Here is a 16,947-nt window from a genome sequence, read left to right on the forward strand (position 1 = left end):
TGCTAAACATAGTTGGAGAGCCAAAACCAGTGCAGTGTTGGGCAGGATAACTTCACATCTTCACACATATATATTGTTAATGACCCAGCAGGTAAAATTAAACCCCAGCCTATTTTTCAAAGATACTTTGAATTACATAATGACAAAACAAATACCTGCTCAGCACCTCAAATAAGTTACTATCCTTATCCTGAAATCTTTTCCCTTTCCACTCTTCCCATTGCCTGTTCTATGACTCTCTGTTAAGCTTTTCCCACGCTCACATTCTCCCTCTCTTTCACACATAGACACACACAGGCACATATGTGTATATACATTGGCAAACATGGACAAATCACCCCGACAGAATAAATTCCCTCCTCTCTGTCCTTTTGTTCTCTACACCATCTATAGTATACACGGTGTGTTGTCATCAATCTCCTCCACTAGACAATAAACTAGAGGAGGAAGAACCATACATTACTATTCTTTGTACGCCCTACCCAGTATCTGGCACACGGTAGTGTTCAACAAGTACTTGGCATATAAATGGATGATGGAATAATTCATGGATCGTGTAATGAATGCCAATAGGAGAAATAAGATTTGTTTTGAAACATAACTTTAAAATCTAATTCTTTCTCAAAAATAAAAAAAATAAAACAGCTTACTAAACTGAAAACTTGAAATAGCAACTTTTGCAAAGTAAATGTTTATGAGAAGAAATGTTGCTGTGTACAAAACTTCAACACCATGTGGATACCCAATTTTGATATTTGACCAAAAGGTTTCAATACACACGTATACACAGACTTCATAGTAAACTTGCTGATAACCTGTGAGCCTCTATGGGACATAAGCTAAGTAGCCTAATACCCTTCAGGGGTTAATTTCTATTTTTCAACCAGCATCACTATCAATCCTTCTGCCTTTCCAAATTGGGTCAACAACAATCTTATCTTGAGAGAGTGAAAGTATACTTGCAGCAAAGCATGAGTCACCCTGTGGTTTTCCAGAAACAAATCATCAGGCATTGAAATGTGTCTTTTTACACCAAGAGACTAAGCTGAGTCAGGCCAAAATACCAAGGAGAAGAAGCATGCTTTAGAAAGGCAGACCAGAGTGAATATACCAGTCCCTATCACTGTACAGATTTACAGTGACATTGATTTAAAGAATTTTTACATAGTTTTTTTAAATTAAAGCACTTAAGATCTCTTCAAAGAGCTCTTCTTCCTCCGACTTAAACTCCCATGGGCTCTTAAACACCTTCAACTGGCTTAACATCTCCTTTCTCTTCACCTGTTGCCTCTCTCTCGCCTCCTCTTTAAAGCCAGAAGAGTCGTCACTGTTCACCCTGTGTTTCCTTGCCTCCTGCTCCTCTTGACTCGACCCTTTCTAATCTGGCCTCTCAGCCCATTATCTCTATGGTCATTCACGTCATGCAGGTTCCAGGACTGGATGTGTTTCAGTCCTTGTGTCACTCGCCTTTAGCAGTGTTCAATTCCGTTGGCCAGTTCCTCCTTCCTCAAGCATCTCTCCCTATACCTTCTGTGACACAGCATCCTTCAGTGACCCTCCTACTCTAGACACTCCTTCTCAACCTTCTTTCTGGGCCCACCTTCCTCTATCCAGCTATTCATTATCAGTGCGCATTTTTTCCCATCACCATAACTCTCTCCCTAGTCAGTCTCCACGGGTCTGTGGCTTTAGTAACTGCTTCTGTGACAAAACTCTCAAATGGGTATCTGCCCTTCTCTGCTTGACTCTTCCTGCTTGATAATTCAAAGACACCTCAAACTCAGTTCATTTAAATTAAAACTCATAAATGTCCCAACCCTCCCCCTAAAAAACAAACAAACAAACAAACAAACAAACCCACCTGACTTTCTTTCAGCATTCCCCACTTGAGTAATTATAATATCACTCGTTCTGAGGCATCAACCAAACACCCAATTGCCTCTCCCCACCCGTATCCAGCCTGTCACCCAGTATTTGGATTTCCCTTCTCAGGTGCTTTTAACTCTGTCCACCTCTCTTCATTGCACTACCATCACCTCTTGCCTAAAATAATGGCAGTAGCCTCCTGACTGAACTACTTGGACCTTCCAACCCCCTTGCCACACTATGGCCAGAATGACCTCTTCAAAGCCCAAATCCTGGCACCATTCTCTGTATAAAACCTTACAATGGCTTCCCACAGCTCTTAAAAACCAAACTCCACATCCAGCGCCCGACAGCCTCACATGTAATGCCCTCTCCTAGCCTCTCCAGCCTCATTTTGTCCCCAGTGCCTCACCATTCTGGCCAGAAAGACCTCCTTTCAGTTTCTTATACTTACCACACTTCCTCCTGCCCTGGGCTTTTGGATCTCTCGTTCTCCTGCTAAATCACCCTTTCTCCCCTCATCACCTAGTTAATGTAGATATTAACTTTCCCATTACAACTCAGATTCACTGCCTTAGGGAAGCTTTCTGTAACCTCCTGACTAATGCTAAGGTCCTCAAAGTATTTCAGACCTCTCCTTAAAATACTTGTTATACCTGTCATCTTGTTTTTTGTCGTTGTTAGTTTGTTTGGTTGATGTTTGCCTTGATTGTCTGACTAGTGTCTGTTTCCTCTAGTAAACAAGTTCTGTGGAGGGAGCCCCCCTCCTCAGCCTCTCGCACACAATAGTGAAAGTGAAAGTCACTCAGTCATATCCAACTCTCTGTGACCCCATGGGCTATCCATGGAATTCTCTAGGCCACAATACTGGAGTGCGTAGCCTTTCCTTTCTCCAGGGGATCTTCCCAACCCGGGAATCCAACCCAGGTCTCCCGCATTGCAGGCAGATTCTTTACCATATGAGCCACAAGGGAAGCCCAAAAATACTGGAGTGGGTAGCCTATGCTATAGATAGTCAATAAATATTTGCCAAATAAGCAAATGACCAATTTTGTATCTTCATAGAAAATTTTTAGTAAAATTTTTCTTAGGCAAGTGGTGACAAAAGCCAAATTAATGAATTCACAATAATTCATTTTAAGAGAAAAAAGGGATTCATATGATGGCATTTTCAGTGTATCTTTGTGCCAAGTATATTCTTTGTTTAAGCAGTATTTTCTTAAATAAGTTCTTCCCAAAAGTACTATGAGAGATCATTTTATTTAACAGAGAGTGAGATATTCTGTGTGTATGTATATATATATCAGATACAGTGTTATAGTGGATATGTTACAGGTAAAACTTCCAATGCAGACACTGTAAAACTATTTATTGCCAAAAGGTTTGAGGCCAAGTGTTCAACCGTAACAGATGGAGTTTTTATTAAATCATTCTACAAAAACAGTATAGACACTCCTTAGAATGCTCTTAAACAACCAAGAATGTACATGCATACAGGTGGGACAATGGCTAACACATATGCAACTTATGGCAGGCTTCCCTGGTGGCTCAGCAGTAAAGAATCTGCCTGCAGTGCAAGAGACACAGGAGACACGGGTTTGACCCCTGAGTTGGGAAGATTCCCTGGAGAAAGGAATGGCAACCCACTCCAGTATTCTTGCCTAGAGAACCCCATGGACAGAGGAACCTGGTGGGGCTACAGTCCATGGGGTCGCAGAATTAGATACAACTGAAGCGACTGAGCATGTATGCATGCAACTTGTACAGCTCAAACAAGATGACTCTTCTTATCACAGAGCTGATACAGGTATGAAAGTGAAAGTGAAAGTGTTAGTCACTCAATCATATCCGGCTGAGCGACCCTATAGACTGTAGCCTGCCAGGCTGCTCTATCCATGGGGTTCTCCGGGCAAGAAAACTGGAGTGGGTAGCCATCCCCTTCTCCAGGGGATCTTCCTGACCCAGAGATCAAACCCAGGTCTCCTGGATTGCAGGCAAATTCTTTACTGCCTGAGCCACCAGGGAAGCCCCAAAACAAGTATGTCACATCTATTTTCCCCCAGCTTTCCTCACAGCTCTACAAAGTCCAGGCAGTGCAGAAAAGCACTCAACCTTTAAAACCATCTAACATCCTACAGTCAGATATCAGTAACACGTATCCATGACATCATAGAAATGAGTTGACAGCATGGGACCAGCATGGGAAGAGTGTATGGAACCCTTTTTTATTCAATGTTCAAGAATAAGATTGAGCAGTTCTCTCCATTCATTCCTACCACACCTGATCTTTTCCCATTGGTCCCTATCAGTCATTACTGGGCAAGTGTGGGCCAGTATTATTTGGTAGGTTCCCATAAGGGACCCAAAGGTGACCATACTTAACTTCTCAGAACTATTGAACAGGTTACCCTCTTGGCAGGTGGCCTTAGAATTTTTGTTTCACTGATGAACAATAAATAAGCCAAATTCCACAAACATTGATTCTGAGCATTTTTTTTCCCTGTAACTCTATTAACCTAAATCAAGGACATCCATATGATCTTTTTTTTAACTTAAAAAAAAGTTTATTATTTTTAATTGAAGGAAAATTGTTTTACAGTATTGTGTTGGTTTCTAGCAAACATCAACATGAATCAGCCATAGGTTTATCCATGTCCCCTCCCACTTGAACATTCCTCCCCTCTCCCTTCCCATCCTACCCCTCTAGGTTGTTACAGAGCCCCAGTTTGAGTTCCCCGAGTCACATAGCAAATTCCCATTGGCTACCTATTTTGCATATGGGAATGTATGTTTCCACGTTGCTCTCTCCATAGGTCCCACCTTCTCCTTGCCCCTCCTCCCTAGCCATGTCCATACGTCTATTATTCTCTGTGTCTCCATTGCTGCCCTGCAAGTAGGTTCATCAGCGCCATCTTGCTAGATTCCATATATATGTGTTAGTATATGATATTTGTTTTTCTCTTTCTGACTTACTTCACCATATGATCTTATACTGCCATCCTATTCTTTAATTTTATGGAAAGTTCATAACAATTTTTTTCCCACTATTGGTTTTGCCATTTTACTATTTTGGATATTGTGTGGCCTATTCCTGTCATCTACCAGGAAGCTACTATCATTTCTTAGAAGTTCTTGAGCCATGTTAGAATCAGCTGGGGATGCTGTTAAAATGCAGGGTCCCTCACCCTACCCTAAGATTATGTAAACAATAGGTTCAGGGTGGTGCCTTGGAATTTGCATTTTAATAAGCCAGCACGTAATTCTGATATAGGTGCTCCTCAGAACACAGGTTGGGAAACACTGCTCTACGAGTTTATAAAATAGTAGTTCTAAAAGCCTTTTTTTTAAGAACAATATTTCAGCAGTTAATAGAGAAGCCTAGAAAGCAAGCTACATTTTGATGGGTATGAGATTACTGAGAAAGGAAGTCATTTGGCACATGTGAAAGTGCTCTCAAAGGGCTGCTGTCAAATTGAGTTTGCCTATCTTTTTTTGGACCCCACACATCTTTGTAGGATGTTACAAAATCAATGCTGGATTATGCCTCCTTGTTTATTCACTACTGGTAAGGAAATATGGGCCTCTAAACACTGCCTGGGTAGTCATATGAAATATGCCATTTGTTAACGATCCTTAGTGATTTCAGAAACCACAGACACTCAGTCTACTGAATGTGGCTCCTAGAGCCTCCTCACTCAGTGCTTCTACCCCTTTTTAAGTGTACCCTCTATAATCAGAGTTGGGTTTATTAGACCTGGCACACACACAAGAAAATCAGTAAAACCATAAAAGGGAATTGGAGTAAACTTGAGACTCTCAATACATGGAAGGAAATTCCCCACAGACTGTATAGGAGTTGTTATTCTCAGAAGCAGTCATTTCAAGGGAAATTTTTTTTAAAAAAGACATACTTTTTCTCAGTTCTTATTTTAAAACTAAATATTTGAGATTTACATGTTTCTTCAAGATTATGCCTTCTTTTGAAGGTATTTGTCTTTAATAATCAGGAAAAATATCTAAGAATTCAAATATCACAAATTAAATTTATGACAATCTTAATTATTTGTGCATAATGCAATACTTTTAAGACAAAAGTTGCATGAGCCAGAAGCACACAGTATAAGGAACTTCTGGGTGTGGATAGTAGTCAGTACAATGTGAATAATAGTTAATGGCGGTGAGGGTGTCAGCATCTACTGCCATAAGAATAAGCAGGAAGCCTGGGACAAAAGGGAGCAGCCACTAATGATGTGGAAAAGATTCCCAGTGCAGCCCAATCCATTATCGGATTAGCTTGAAAATGGCCGTTGTGATGAACAAATGGATCTGCTACTCAAAATCAGAAGAGTTCACCTCTTTTTGGGACTCTTTGAATTGCTTGTCACACCTCAAGTTCAAAGCCTGCAGTCCTTGACCTTTAAAAGGGTTTATTGTCTTACTCTGAATTCTCTCACCATTCCTAATGCTTAAGTTCATTACATCCTTAATTGGAGGGAAGGAGATAGGTTTTATCCTCAGGCCATTAGGATATGGTATTTATAAAAACCAACTGTTCATCGTTACAGTCAGAGAAGATGACCATGATCATGATGATAATAACTACTATTTGTTGACATCTTATTAGATAGCAGGACTTAGTTAAGCAAGGCTACTGTTAACTTTTACAGCATTTTGTATGCCTTTATTTATGGTGGTTGATGTCCACTTTGGGGGGGGTGTATGACTTAAATAGCAAAATTCTGGCTGACTTTCAACCCCTACACCCCCCTTAGCTGAGTGCTCTTAGGCAGTGAACAACCTGCTCGGTGGCCCTGTTGTTAAGCATGACGTCTCCAGAGAAGAGGAAACTGAAGCTCAGTGAGGCTAAATAACTTGCACAAGACCAGTCAGCCATTAAGTTTCAATTTCTGGACTTCAGCTAAGATCTGATTCCAAAGTCATTGCCCTTACCCCATCAACTCTCGGCCTAGACCAAAGAAAATCTTTGGTACAGCCCTATATGATTTATTATAGTAAGGAGAAAACATGGCATCCAATACACTATGTTTAACTAAATTATAATTGGCTAAGGTCTGTACCAGGTGAAGCAGTTGGTAAAGAATGTGCCTGCCAGTGCAGCAGACACAAGAGACATGGTTCAATCTCTGAGTTGGGAGGATCCCCTGGAGTAGGAAATAGCAACCCACTCCAGTATTCTTGGCTGAAAAATCCCATGGACAGAGGAGCTTGGCAGGCTACAGTCCATGGAGTTGCAAAGAGTCAGACACAACTGAGCATACACACACACACACACAAGGATATAGTCACAATTGCAATAAACCTTAATGCAAGGTGGAGACCTTAAATTACTAAACTCTTGTGCTCTTGAGTTGTATGACTACAGAAATTCTTATTTTTCATCATGTTCATTACAAAGCATTAGCTTTCACTTTGCATGATGTCCAGGGATTTTTAGGATTGGTCTCTCCTTGAATCTCACACCTCATCTCTTGCTTGCCGATCCTACCAGGTTCCCATCACTAAGAATAAGTGATAGTTTCTAGAATGCATTGCATGCCCACTCTGTCAGCCTCAGCCCTTTGCAGGTTATTTTCCTTCTTCTTTTTTCACAATATCCCTCTTCACTTCACCTTCATCACTGCCATTTGTCCTTCAGAATTCAGCTCAGACACATATACTCCAGGCAGCTTTCCTGCTTCCTACCCCCAGTGTAGAATAGGTGCCTCTCCAGAGGTTCCAGTCTCCTTACCTCTGGCTTTCAGTTACATTCTGGCAGGAGATCAGAGGGAGGGAGCAGAGTGAGGTCTGCTTATTTATTCCCGACTCCCTCCCTGCTTGGTCCCTGCAGGTTGACCGTGTCCTCCATCCACAGCCACAGTCAGGCAGTGCTTTGCATACAGCCCCTAACTGTTCTCTTCAACTTCCTCTTCAGCCAGAGGGGTGTTGAGCCTCCTCCTGGCTCCTGGCCCCAGAGCATTACAGTGCCTTTCCTACACCGTGCCCACATCTGTGTAAATAGTCCCTTTATTAAGTCCCTTCAGTCACAACAGCTTGAGGTGCCCCTGTTTCCTGCTGTGACCATGCCTGATCCACAGCTGATCCCATCTGGTGACCAGGAGGCTTCATGCCTGTGCCGGCTGGACCTTCACAGGCTCTAGGCCCCTGATTAGTCCTTAAGAAGAGCAAGATCTTTCCTAATGGGGATTCAGAAGAGCTTTCAAATAAAGTCCAATATGACCTCCCCTATGATTATCTGATACCCAATCTCTTTCCTGGATCTTACACCAAAAAATTCTTCAATTGCCTACAGGCACCGCCCCCCACCCCCGCCCCCACCTTCAGCTCATGACTTTGACCAAAGTGATTGCTTTACAAACTTGCTTTTGAGTTCATTGATTCTTCCAGCTTCTTTAGGTTCTTTACTTTCATACATTTCCCCTGACATGTCATTCCTGTTACCCCAGTCCTCTGCACTCCTCCCACAAGCTCCTCTCTCCCTTCTTCAGCAGGGACCCAGCCCTCATGTCACTCTCTCCCAGCTAGAAGTAGAATTTTCTTTCTTTGAGTTCTGTAATGCTTGGCTTCTATATCCCAAACTCTACACTGAGTTGTCAAATTTGTAAAATGCTTTATCTCACCACAAGATGATAAACTCAAGCTCTCTCTGAGCTGGGCTTCATGACCCCCTCAGATCCAAACGCAGTGCTTTACAGCTTCCATGTGCTCAAAATTATGTGTGAGATGACTGGATATGGCCGATAGATCAATAGAGGAATATTCTTTATTGCTCTAAGGTATCTGTGCCTGATATGATTCACCAACTTCTCATTGAGTAAGACTAACATTTTCAAATTTCATCTTTTATCAACATAAATGTTGTCAAGTCTTGGTCCACAAAAGGAATACAATGAATATATAACCATTTGTATTAGCATTCTCAGATTTTTAAGTTGATAAACATGGAATGGGTTCCAATTACACTAGAGAATTCAGTTTAATATTTCATAAACTGAATTATTTTCAGTTTATTTCATAAATAAATATTCCATAAACTGAATTATTTTTAACCAACTGATAATTTTAAAAAGGAACAGTTGCTGGTTGGTAGAGAATGTCTTAGCCAAACTGATGCTTTGAATGAAATAATGTGTTAATTGGCACGTGAGAAAATATTTCAATATCCTATATGCATTACATGCAAGCAAGATAGTTTTAGGCACATGATCATTTCCTCATAGTCTCATTTGACATGTTATTTTTCAAGTGGAATATGATCATCCTTAGAAAGAATTAGTTCCTCATTTTGACCATGAAGAGACAACAATATCATGTGAGAATTATTGCTCACCAGGACGTGTAATGTGCAATAGACCTATTAAAAGAACGCATGGCCAGTAATGCACTTATGCCAGACATAATTGTTTTAAAAAACTTTTTTTTAGAACCTAGGATAGCCACTGGGGGGGCGGGGCAGAAATAGCTTTTCTCTTTTTTTGCCTTTTGAAACTGTTTTGAAATTAATCCTATAGGTACAAATAGCCTGACTTTTAAGAATTACCTGAAGTTGACTCTGATTCCTAAATTAAGGTCCTAACATGCAGCTAGTTTAAAATGCTGCTGAAATTTCCTTCCTAAAATCTTTTCCATGGACTTTTCACTGGGATCCACTTTCACTGGAAGTGAGAATCTACAATGAAGTCCTCTTTGTTCAGCAACATTTCTCTATCAGTCTTCATCCTTTCATTTTCCAGTAAGCCTTTCATTTCCTCTGGAGTCTCTCACAATCATTGTGGGCATGTGGGTCTGTGGGTATGTTATCCCAGCCACTTCATGTCTCAAACAGTTCCTTTGACTATTTTGGTCACATACACTTCAAGTGAAGCATTTGCATCTGCCTTGAAATTTTGATCTACATTGAGAAGTTCTTGTAGCTAATTCCCAGTGTCAGATTCAGAAGGAGCCATGTGCTTAAATATTACCTAAATCCCAGCCCTCTAGGACCTCTAGACCTTCCCCAAGACCTCTAGCACTTGGGGAAGATGCGGTGTCCCAAGTGCTTTACCTGCTGCATAAAGGAAGCAAGGACTGTGTTTATGGAAAATTTAAATTTGCGAAGAGCATACTCCCTTTAAGAAAGCTCTTAATAGATTATTGCTAGCAGAACACAGATCATTTTGTTAACATTGATTGTCGATGATTCTTGAGCAAGTGCTTTGCATACTCTCCTCTATGCCCAGTCTAGCCACCATGGGGCACGCTAGAAAATGGGAGGTATTTCTCATCATTGAAACCTCAGATCAAATGCCACCTCGAATGTGCAAGCTCTTTCCTGACCACTTACATGCATCTGCACCAACCCCAAGTCACTCACTCTCTTCATTATAAACTACCACTATCTAACAATATATTTCAGATATTGTTTCTGTTGCTGCTGCTGCTGCTAAGTCGCTTCAGTCGTGTCCAACTCTGTGCGACCCCATAGACGGCAGCCCACGAGGCTCCCCCAACCCTGGGATTCTCCAGGCAAGAACACTGGAGTGGGTTGCCATTTCCTTCTCCAATGCATGAAAGTGAAAGTGAAGTCGCTGAGTCTTGTCTGACTCTTAGCGACCCCATGGACTGCAGTCTACCAGGCTCCTCTGTCCACGGGATTTTCCAGGCAAGAGTGCTAGAGTGGGGTGCCATTGCCTTCTCTGATTGTTTCTGTTACTAGCCTTAATTTGGGATTGAAAATTGAAGATCCAATTGACTAGTCATCAGACAAGAAGGGAAAAAAGCCAGGTTAATAGAATTTGTTTATAAAAACTATATATTTTATTATTTCTTACCCTGACAGTGCTGTCATGATGGACAAATACCCCATCTGAGCTAGTTATTTAACCTACATTAGAAAAGAGAAATAATGGATGGGAAGGACAGGTTGTGTTCATAAGTTCAAAGAGCTACTGTCCAAATTTAACAGTGATTAACAAATTTCATTACTTTCAAGGTGCTATGAATATCAAACATTAATGTAAATAAATAAATATTGTCATACACCTCAGAAATCAGATTCTTTTACATGAATTGGAAGAGTGAATCTTACATAGTTTGTAAAACAAATGAAATTATTCAGTTCAACATATAAACTTCTGACATCATAATCGATCTTCTAACTCTATGGTTCTGTGTTATCATACGTACTCTACTTCAGTGTGAAATGAATCCATTAATTCAACAAAAATTTACACACTTCATACCAGATATGCCTGATGTAACAATAGTGAACAAAGCAAAGACCCTGACCTCACTGAGCTTTCAGCTGAATGGTAAAGAAAGACATTAATCAGGTAAATGCCAATAATCATCTTTGAATGATGATATCTGAGAAAAGAAACATGCCAGATGCTCTGAGAATATATGGCAGACAAAGTCAGTTGGGTCTGGGTCTGGGAGAAGTCTCCCAGAGGAAGCAATGTTTTGAGTTGAAATATGAAATAATTAGTTTTTAACTAGGTGAAGGTTTAACTGTGAAGAGTGGAGGTAGAGTGTGTGTTCCAGAGAGTGGAAAAATCATGTTCAAAAGAGTGGGGTAAGTTTGTTTTTGCAGCTGTTAAGGATTCATGAAAACACATATTTGCACTACATTGACTTTTGCTGGCAAATAGCTAAATATACTTGGTTTGTGATTGTTTATAAAACTATATTTCTAAAAGTTTGTGTGAACAAAATACCATGAAACAAAGGAGTTAGGAAGAACAATGCTGAGTATCTGGATGAACCTTAAAAAACTGCTAACCAAATGCTCTTTTCGTGAACTATATTCCTTTTGCAAATCTCAATGAGGGCTTTCAACATTTCCCATTATCATATCTAAACTGTGCGTTCTTTTACGGGCAAAGGGGGAAAGCTTAACCAAATTCATAATTTTTTAGCCACTTTCCAAGTATACTTTTATACTTGGTTCACTGTACAATTCTGACTTTTGATCACTTGCCAAATGAATAATGAAAAATAAATGGCTTGATTGTTCTATTACCTTTAACAGTTATAAATCAAGATGGCCAGCCCCTCATAGAAGGAAAACTTAAAGAGAAACAAGTCAGATGGAAGTTCATCAAAAGGTGGAAAACCCGTTATTTTACACTGGCTGGAAATCAACTTCTGTTTCAAAAAGGAAAATCTGTAAGTCCCTCTGCCATCTTTTACACTTGTGTTTTTAAAGCCTTGATCTTTGCCAACCTGATAGGCATTTTGTCTGGAGTAAAATGGCCAATAATTTTTCCTTCTCCATTTTACAGTTTTACGGTGTCTTTTTATTATACATGCCTTTTTGACTGTTCTGTTCATTCCTACATAAGTTGGTTCACTGTCCTTCTCAGTTTATTATGGAAGGGTTTTTTTGTTAACCTAAGTTTTAGAAGATGAACCACAGAAGGCCTACCCAGGAATCTTGACTTGAACATCGTGCATTCTGTTTCCTTGTGGATCACCTACATAAATATGTGGCTTTGACTCTGACTTCTTTTATGATTGAAGGCTATATTTGGACATGGGGACCTGAGGAAGGGGAATAGTAGGCAGGGAAGAAGGAGAAAAGGTTGATTTATTTTAAGTACTTTTTATGTAGTCAACCAAACTCAGTTTTTTGGGGGGAAAATATTACTATCTTTCATTTAATATTCAGTTAATGGATAGAACAGAACTCTGAAAGAATTCATAAATATTCATTTAATATAATTTTCAATCTGAAGTAGGATGCTCAGTAAATATCTGTATTCTGAATTTTCAATGAGAAACTTGTGAAATGATATTATATTGCAATCAATAATGCAAAGTTATCCCTTTCTTTCCAAATCACATTTATCATTAAACTCTTCTCACTCATGATCAGGGAGCATGAAATCTTGATGTATTTCTTGGCTATTTTAAGATATAATAATAATAACTTCTCAGTGCTTATCATGTGCCACAGTGGATTACCTCTCACAATCTTCAGAACAATTCTTTGAGATCAGCACCATTGTTATTGCCATTTTATAGATGGACAAACTGAGGCACAAAGAGACTGATGGGCTTGTCTGAGGATAGAGCCCGTAAGGTGAGAAAAGGTAAAACTGGAGTTAGACTCAGGCAATGTGATACCAAAGCATGTTCTTAAATGAGAACACAATCAAGCTTCACATGTACATCTAAAATACGGGGTCAAAAGAAATAAATAAATAAAATACAGGGTCAGTAGCAAATCAAAGTGTGTCTGGATTAATTGATGAGAGTGTTAAATTACTAAAAAATTACATTTCACTAAAAGCACATGCACTGCGTCTTTAGGATGCTCATTACCAAATTTGTTTGAACTTCTCAGCAGAAATCAAATACGGTGTATCTGTATTATGATGAATTCTGATCAGTGTTCTTTTAGTTAATAAAGCTTCACATTAACTTTTTAAGTGAAAAAGAACATTTTGATGGCACCTGTTTTGAACTCATGTTACTTTCTTCATCTGTGTGTTTTATAAAATATAAAGATGGATTTTCCTGTGGCTAAAGATCTTTTTGAATGAGAAATGTAATGGTGTGTTCAATTTGGAAAGTTACTGGAGGTGTAAGGAAACTTTTATTTTTAGCATAGGTTCACATTAAAGCATTTTTAAAGTGTTTAAAATGACCATTTGAACTTCTTATCTTTGTTAAAGAAATCAGAATAGAAGTTAAGATGTAGTGATTTTTCCGATCCCTTGGGACAGAGTAGAGTTAGTTCATAAGAGTGTTTTTCCTGAACTCAAATACTGACCTTTATACTTCTTGATTCAGAGCTCTTTAATAAAATTTAGAGAATAAGCTATGTTACGATTGGCTAACTTATTTGACATCTTTATCAGGAGATAATGATTTGACATTCCAGAAGCCTGACAGACCATTTGGCTCAAATATTAGGAAATACTATAATATAGCATAGAGACCACACCAAAACCCCTCTCATCCTTAGGGACACTGTAACCTTGCCGTGGTCAGCAATCCAGCTGCAGCTTCAACCGCATCATAGAGGGCCTTTTTTGTAAATGAGGAAAATGTGCATTTTAACGTAAGAACTAAAAGCTTATAGTGTTATTTTTCACTTTTGCCTTCTAAGATCTTCATCTCCACCAAACAGCTAGGTAATGGTTTCCTTTGATTTCTTATCTGTTTCTATCTTAGTTGATTTACTGTCCACTGGTAACCCTTTTTTTTTTTTTTTGTTCACTTCCTACACGTATTAATTTTCTACTATAAGCTAATTTAAAATACATAATTTTATTGCTGTCAGATACTTACTATAAGCCAAATTAAACTAATAAAGTATTGCTATTGTCTTATAGAGATATCTTCACTTTTTATTCTGTATATCCCCTAAAAAAATTCTGAAAATCTGCCTAACACCTTGTAGCATTTTAATTTACGTAAATACTTTTATCATAAGTTTAAACAGTTGCACAAACCATACTTTCTATTGAATTGTAAATATTGTCACTTTAAAATTTAAAAATCACATCTCTCCTTTAAATATAACCAATAGAATAAAAAATACCATTGCAATTTGACACCTAACACCATCCATTTAAAAAATATGCAAATTAGCTCTTCTTTAATTGATGTGTTCAGGTTGTTTCTTTGAAATCATATTTTTGTTCTACCATTCCTATAACTTTTTATCCTGATCACCTTCATTTTCGACTGCAGTAAAACTATGTATATATATTTAAATTCAGTGATTTTAATTTCTTGTGACCATCAGTCTCAAAGTGTTAAGATCTTTTATTAACTTTCAAAAATATGTTACTTATGAAAAGCTATAAGTATAATATTAAATGTAATAAATAGTTATTAAACATTAAAAGTTAAATGCTTTTTAATGCTTGGTTGAAGGACACTTCCCTTACATCAGTATTTTTTTTAATTGAAGTATAGTTGATATACAATGTTGTGTTAATTTCAAAGTGATTCAGTTACACATTTATTTATTATATACATATATACATATATACACCTTCTTTTTAAATATTCTTTTTCTACAATGTTTTATCATAGGATATCAAAGATAGTCCTCTGTGCTATACAGTAGGACCTTGTTATTTATCTGTTCTACATATAATAGCTTACATCTGTTAATCCCAACCTCCCACTCCATCCCTCCTCTAACCCCTCCCCCTTAGCAACCATAGGTCTGTTCTCTATAAGTCTGCTTCTGTTTTGTAGATATTAGATTACACATATAAGTGGTATCGTATGGTATATATCTTTCTATTTCAGACTTACTTCACTTAGTATGATAATCTCTAGTTACATCCATGTTGCAGCAAATGGCATTATTTTGTTCTTTTTTATGGCTGAGTAGTATTCCATTCTGGAGAAGGCAATGGCACCCCACTCCAGTACTCTTGCCTGGAAAATCCCATGGACAGAGGAGCCTGGTAGGCTCCAGTCCATGGGGTCGCTAAAAGTCGGACATGACTGAGTGCCTTCACTTTCACTTGTCACTTTCATGCATTGGAGAAGGAAATGGCAACCCACTCCAGTGTTCTTGCCTGGAGAATCCCAGGGACGGGGGAGCCTGGTGGGCTGCCATCTATGGTGTCACACAAGGTCGGACACGACTGAAGCAACTTAGTAGTAGAAGTAGTAGTAGTATTCCATTGTACATATATAACATATCTTCTTTACCCATTCATCTGTTGATGGGCATTTTCATTGTTTCCTTGGCTATCTTGGCTACTGTGAATAGTGCTGCTATGAACAAAGGAGTGCATGTATGTTTTTGTGTTATAGTTTCTGCCCCCAAGAGTGAGATTGCTGAGTCATATGATAATTCTGTTTTTTGTTTTCTGAGGCGCATCCATACTGTTTTCCACAGTGGCTGCACCAAATTACATTCCCACCTACAGGGCAGGAGGTCTCCCTTTACTCCACACCCTCTCCAGCTTTTCTTATTTGTAGACTTTTTAAGGATGGCCATTCTAACTGGTGTGAGATGGTACCTTATTGTAGCTTTGATTTGCTGTTTTTTAATAATTAGAAATGTCAAGCATCTTTTCATGTGCCTAGTGGCCATCTGTATGTCTTCTTTGGAGAAATGTCTATTTAGGTTTTTTGTCCATTTTTCACTTGGATTGTTTGTTTTGTTGTTGTTGACTTGTATGAGCTATTTTGGAAATTAAGCCCTTGTCAGTTGCATCATTTGCAAATATTTTCTCCCATCCTGTAACTTGTCTTCTCATTTTGTTTACGATTTGCTTTGCAAAAGCTTGTAAGTTTAATTAGGTCATATTTGTTTATTTTTGTTTTAATTTCTATTGCCTTGGGAGATTGACCTAAGAAAATATTGGTACAACTTATGTCAAAGAATGCTTTGCCTATGATCTCTTGTAGAAGTTTTGTGGTGTCATGTCTTATGTTCAAGTCTTTAATCCATTTTATTTTTATGCATAGTGAGAGGGTGTGTTCTAACTTCATTGATTTACATGCAGCTGTCCAACTTTCCTAGCACCACTTGCTGAAGAGACTATCCGTTTCCCATTGTATATTCTTGCCTCCTTTGTTGAAGATTAATTGACGGAGGTGTGTGGGTTTATTTCTGGGCTCTGTTCTTCTGACATCAATATTTTGAATTGCTCTTTTTGTTTGATGCTCCTGAGATTTTTCCAAGGTGGACAATACACCATAGAAAGTTTGGGATGAGTGAAAAAGATGTTTTTCCATTGCAAAGTGAAAAAAGGGTGATTATGAATGGGCAGGTAGGGAAAGGAGGGTTGGCAAGATTCTCAACCACAGCTACATTCTCCAGTAGACAAAATGGACTCAGGGATGTTAAAGATTTGAAATTGCTTTTAAAAAGTATCTGATTTAAAAAAAAAAAAAAAATTCATGCTAGCCCAGCCTGACAACTCTGGTGTTAGATTCTTAAGTACCTGCTTTAATGCAAAGAAAATGTAACATCATTAAATATTTCTTCCCTTAATGTTTGTGGACAAATAATGCTTTCAAAGATTGAGAAAGTTTCAAAAACAGTTTAATCTACTTAATCATTGGAGCCCTGTTTATTCGATTAACACCTCTTTCTCAGAG

The 16,947-nt window shown here is 38.6% G+C and overlaps 1 protein-coding gene across 3 annotated transcripts in view; it reads left to right on the forward strand.

Annotated features, from left to right (window-relative positions):
• The window catches only part of VEPH1 (ventricular zone expressed PH domain-containing 1), a 276,656-nt gene that overhangs the window by 258,861 nt on the left and 848 nt on the right, over positions 1–16,947 (forward strand). For all 3 annotated transcript variants that reach the window (XM_010839863.1, XM_010839864.1, XM_010839865.1), the window contains exon 13: positions 11,894–12,030. In XM_010839863.1, the coding sequence (XP_010838165.1) occupies positions 11,894–12,030 (137 nt within the window). The remainder of the gene's footprint in view (positions 1–11,893; positions 12,031–16,947) is intronic.

Source organism: Bison bison, unplaced genomic scaffold, assembly GCF_000754665.1.
Source record: "Bison bison bison isolate TAMUID 2011002044 unplaced genomic scaffold, Bison_UMD1.0 scf7180017864135, whole genome shotgun sequence".
Classification (NCBI taxonomy): domain Eukaryota; kingdom Metazoa; phylum Chordata; class Mammalia; order Artiodactyla; family Bovidae; genus Bison; species Bison bison.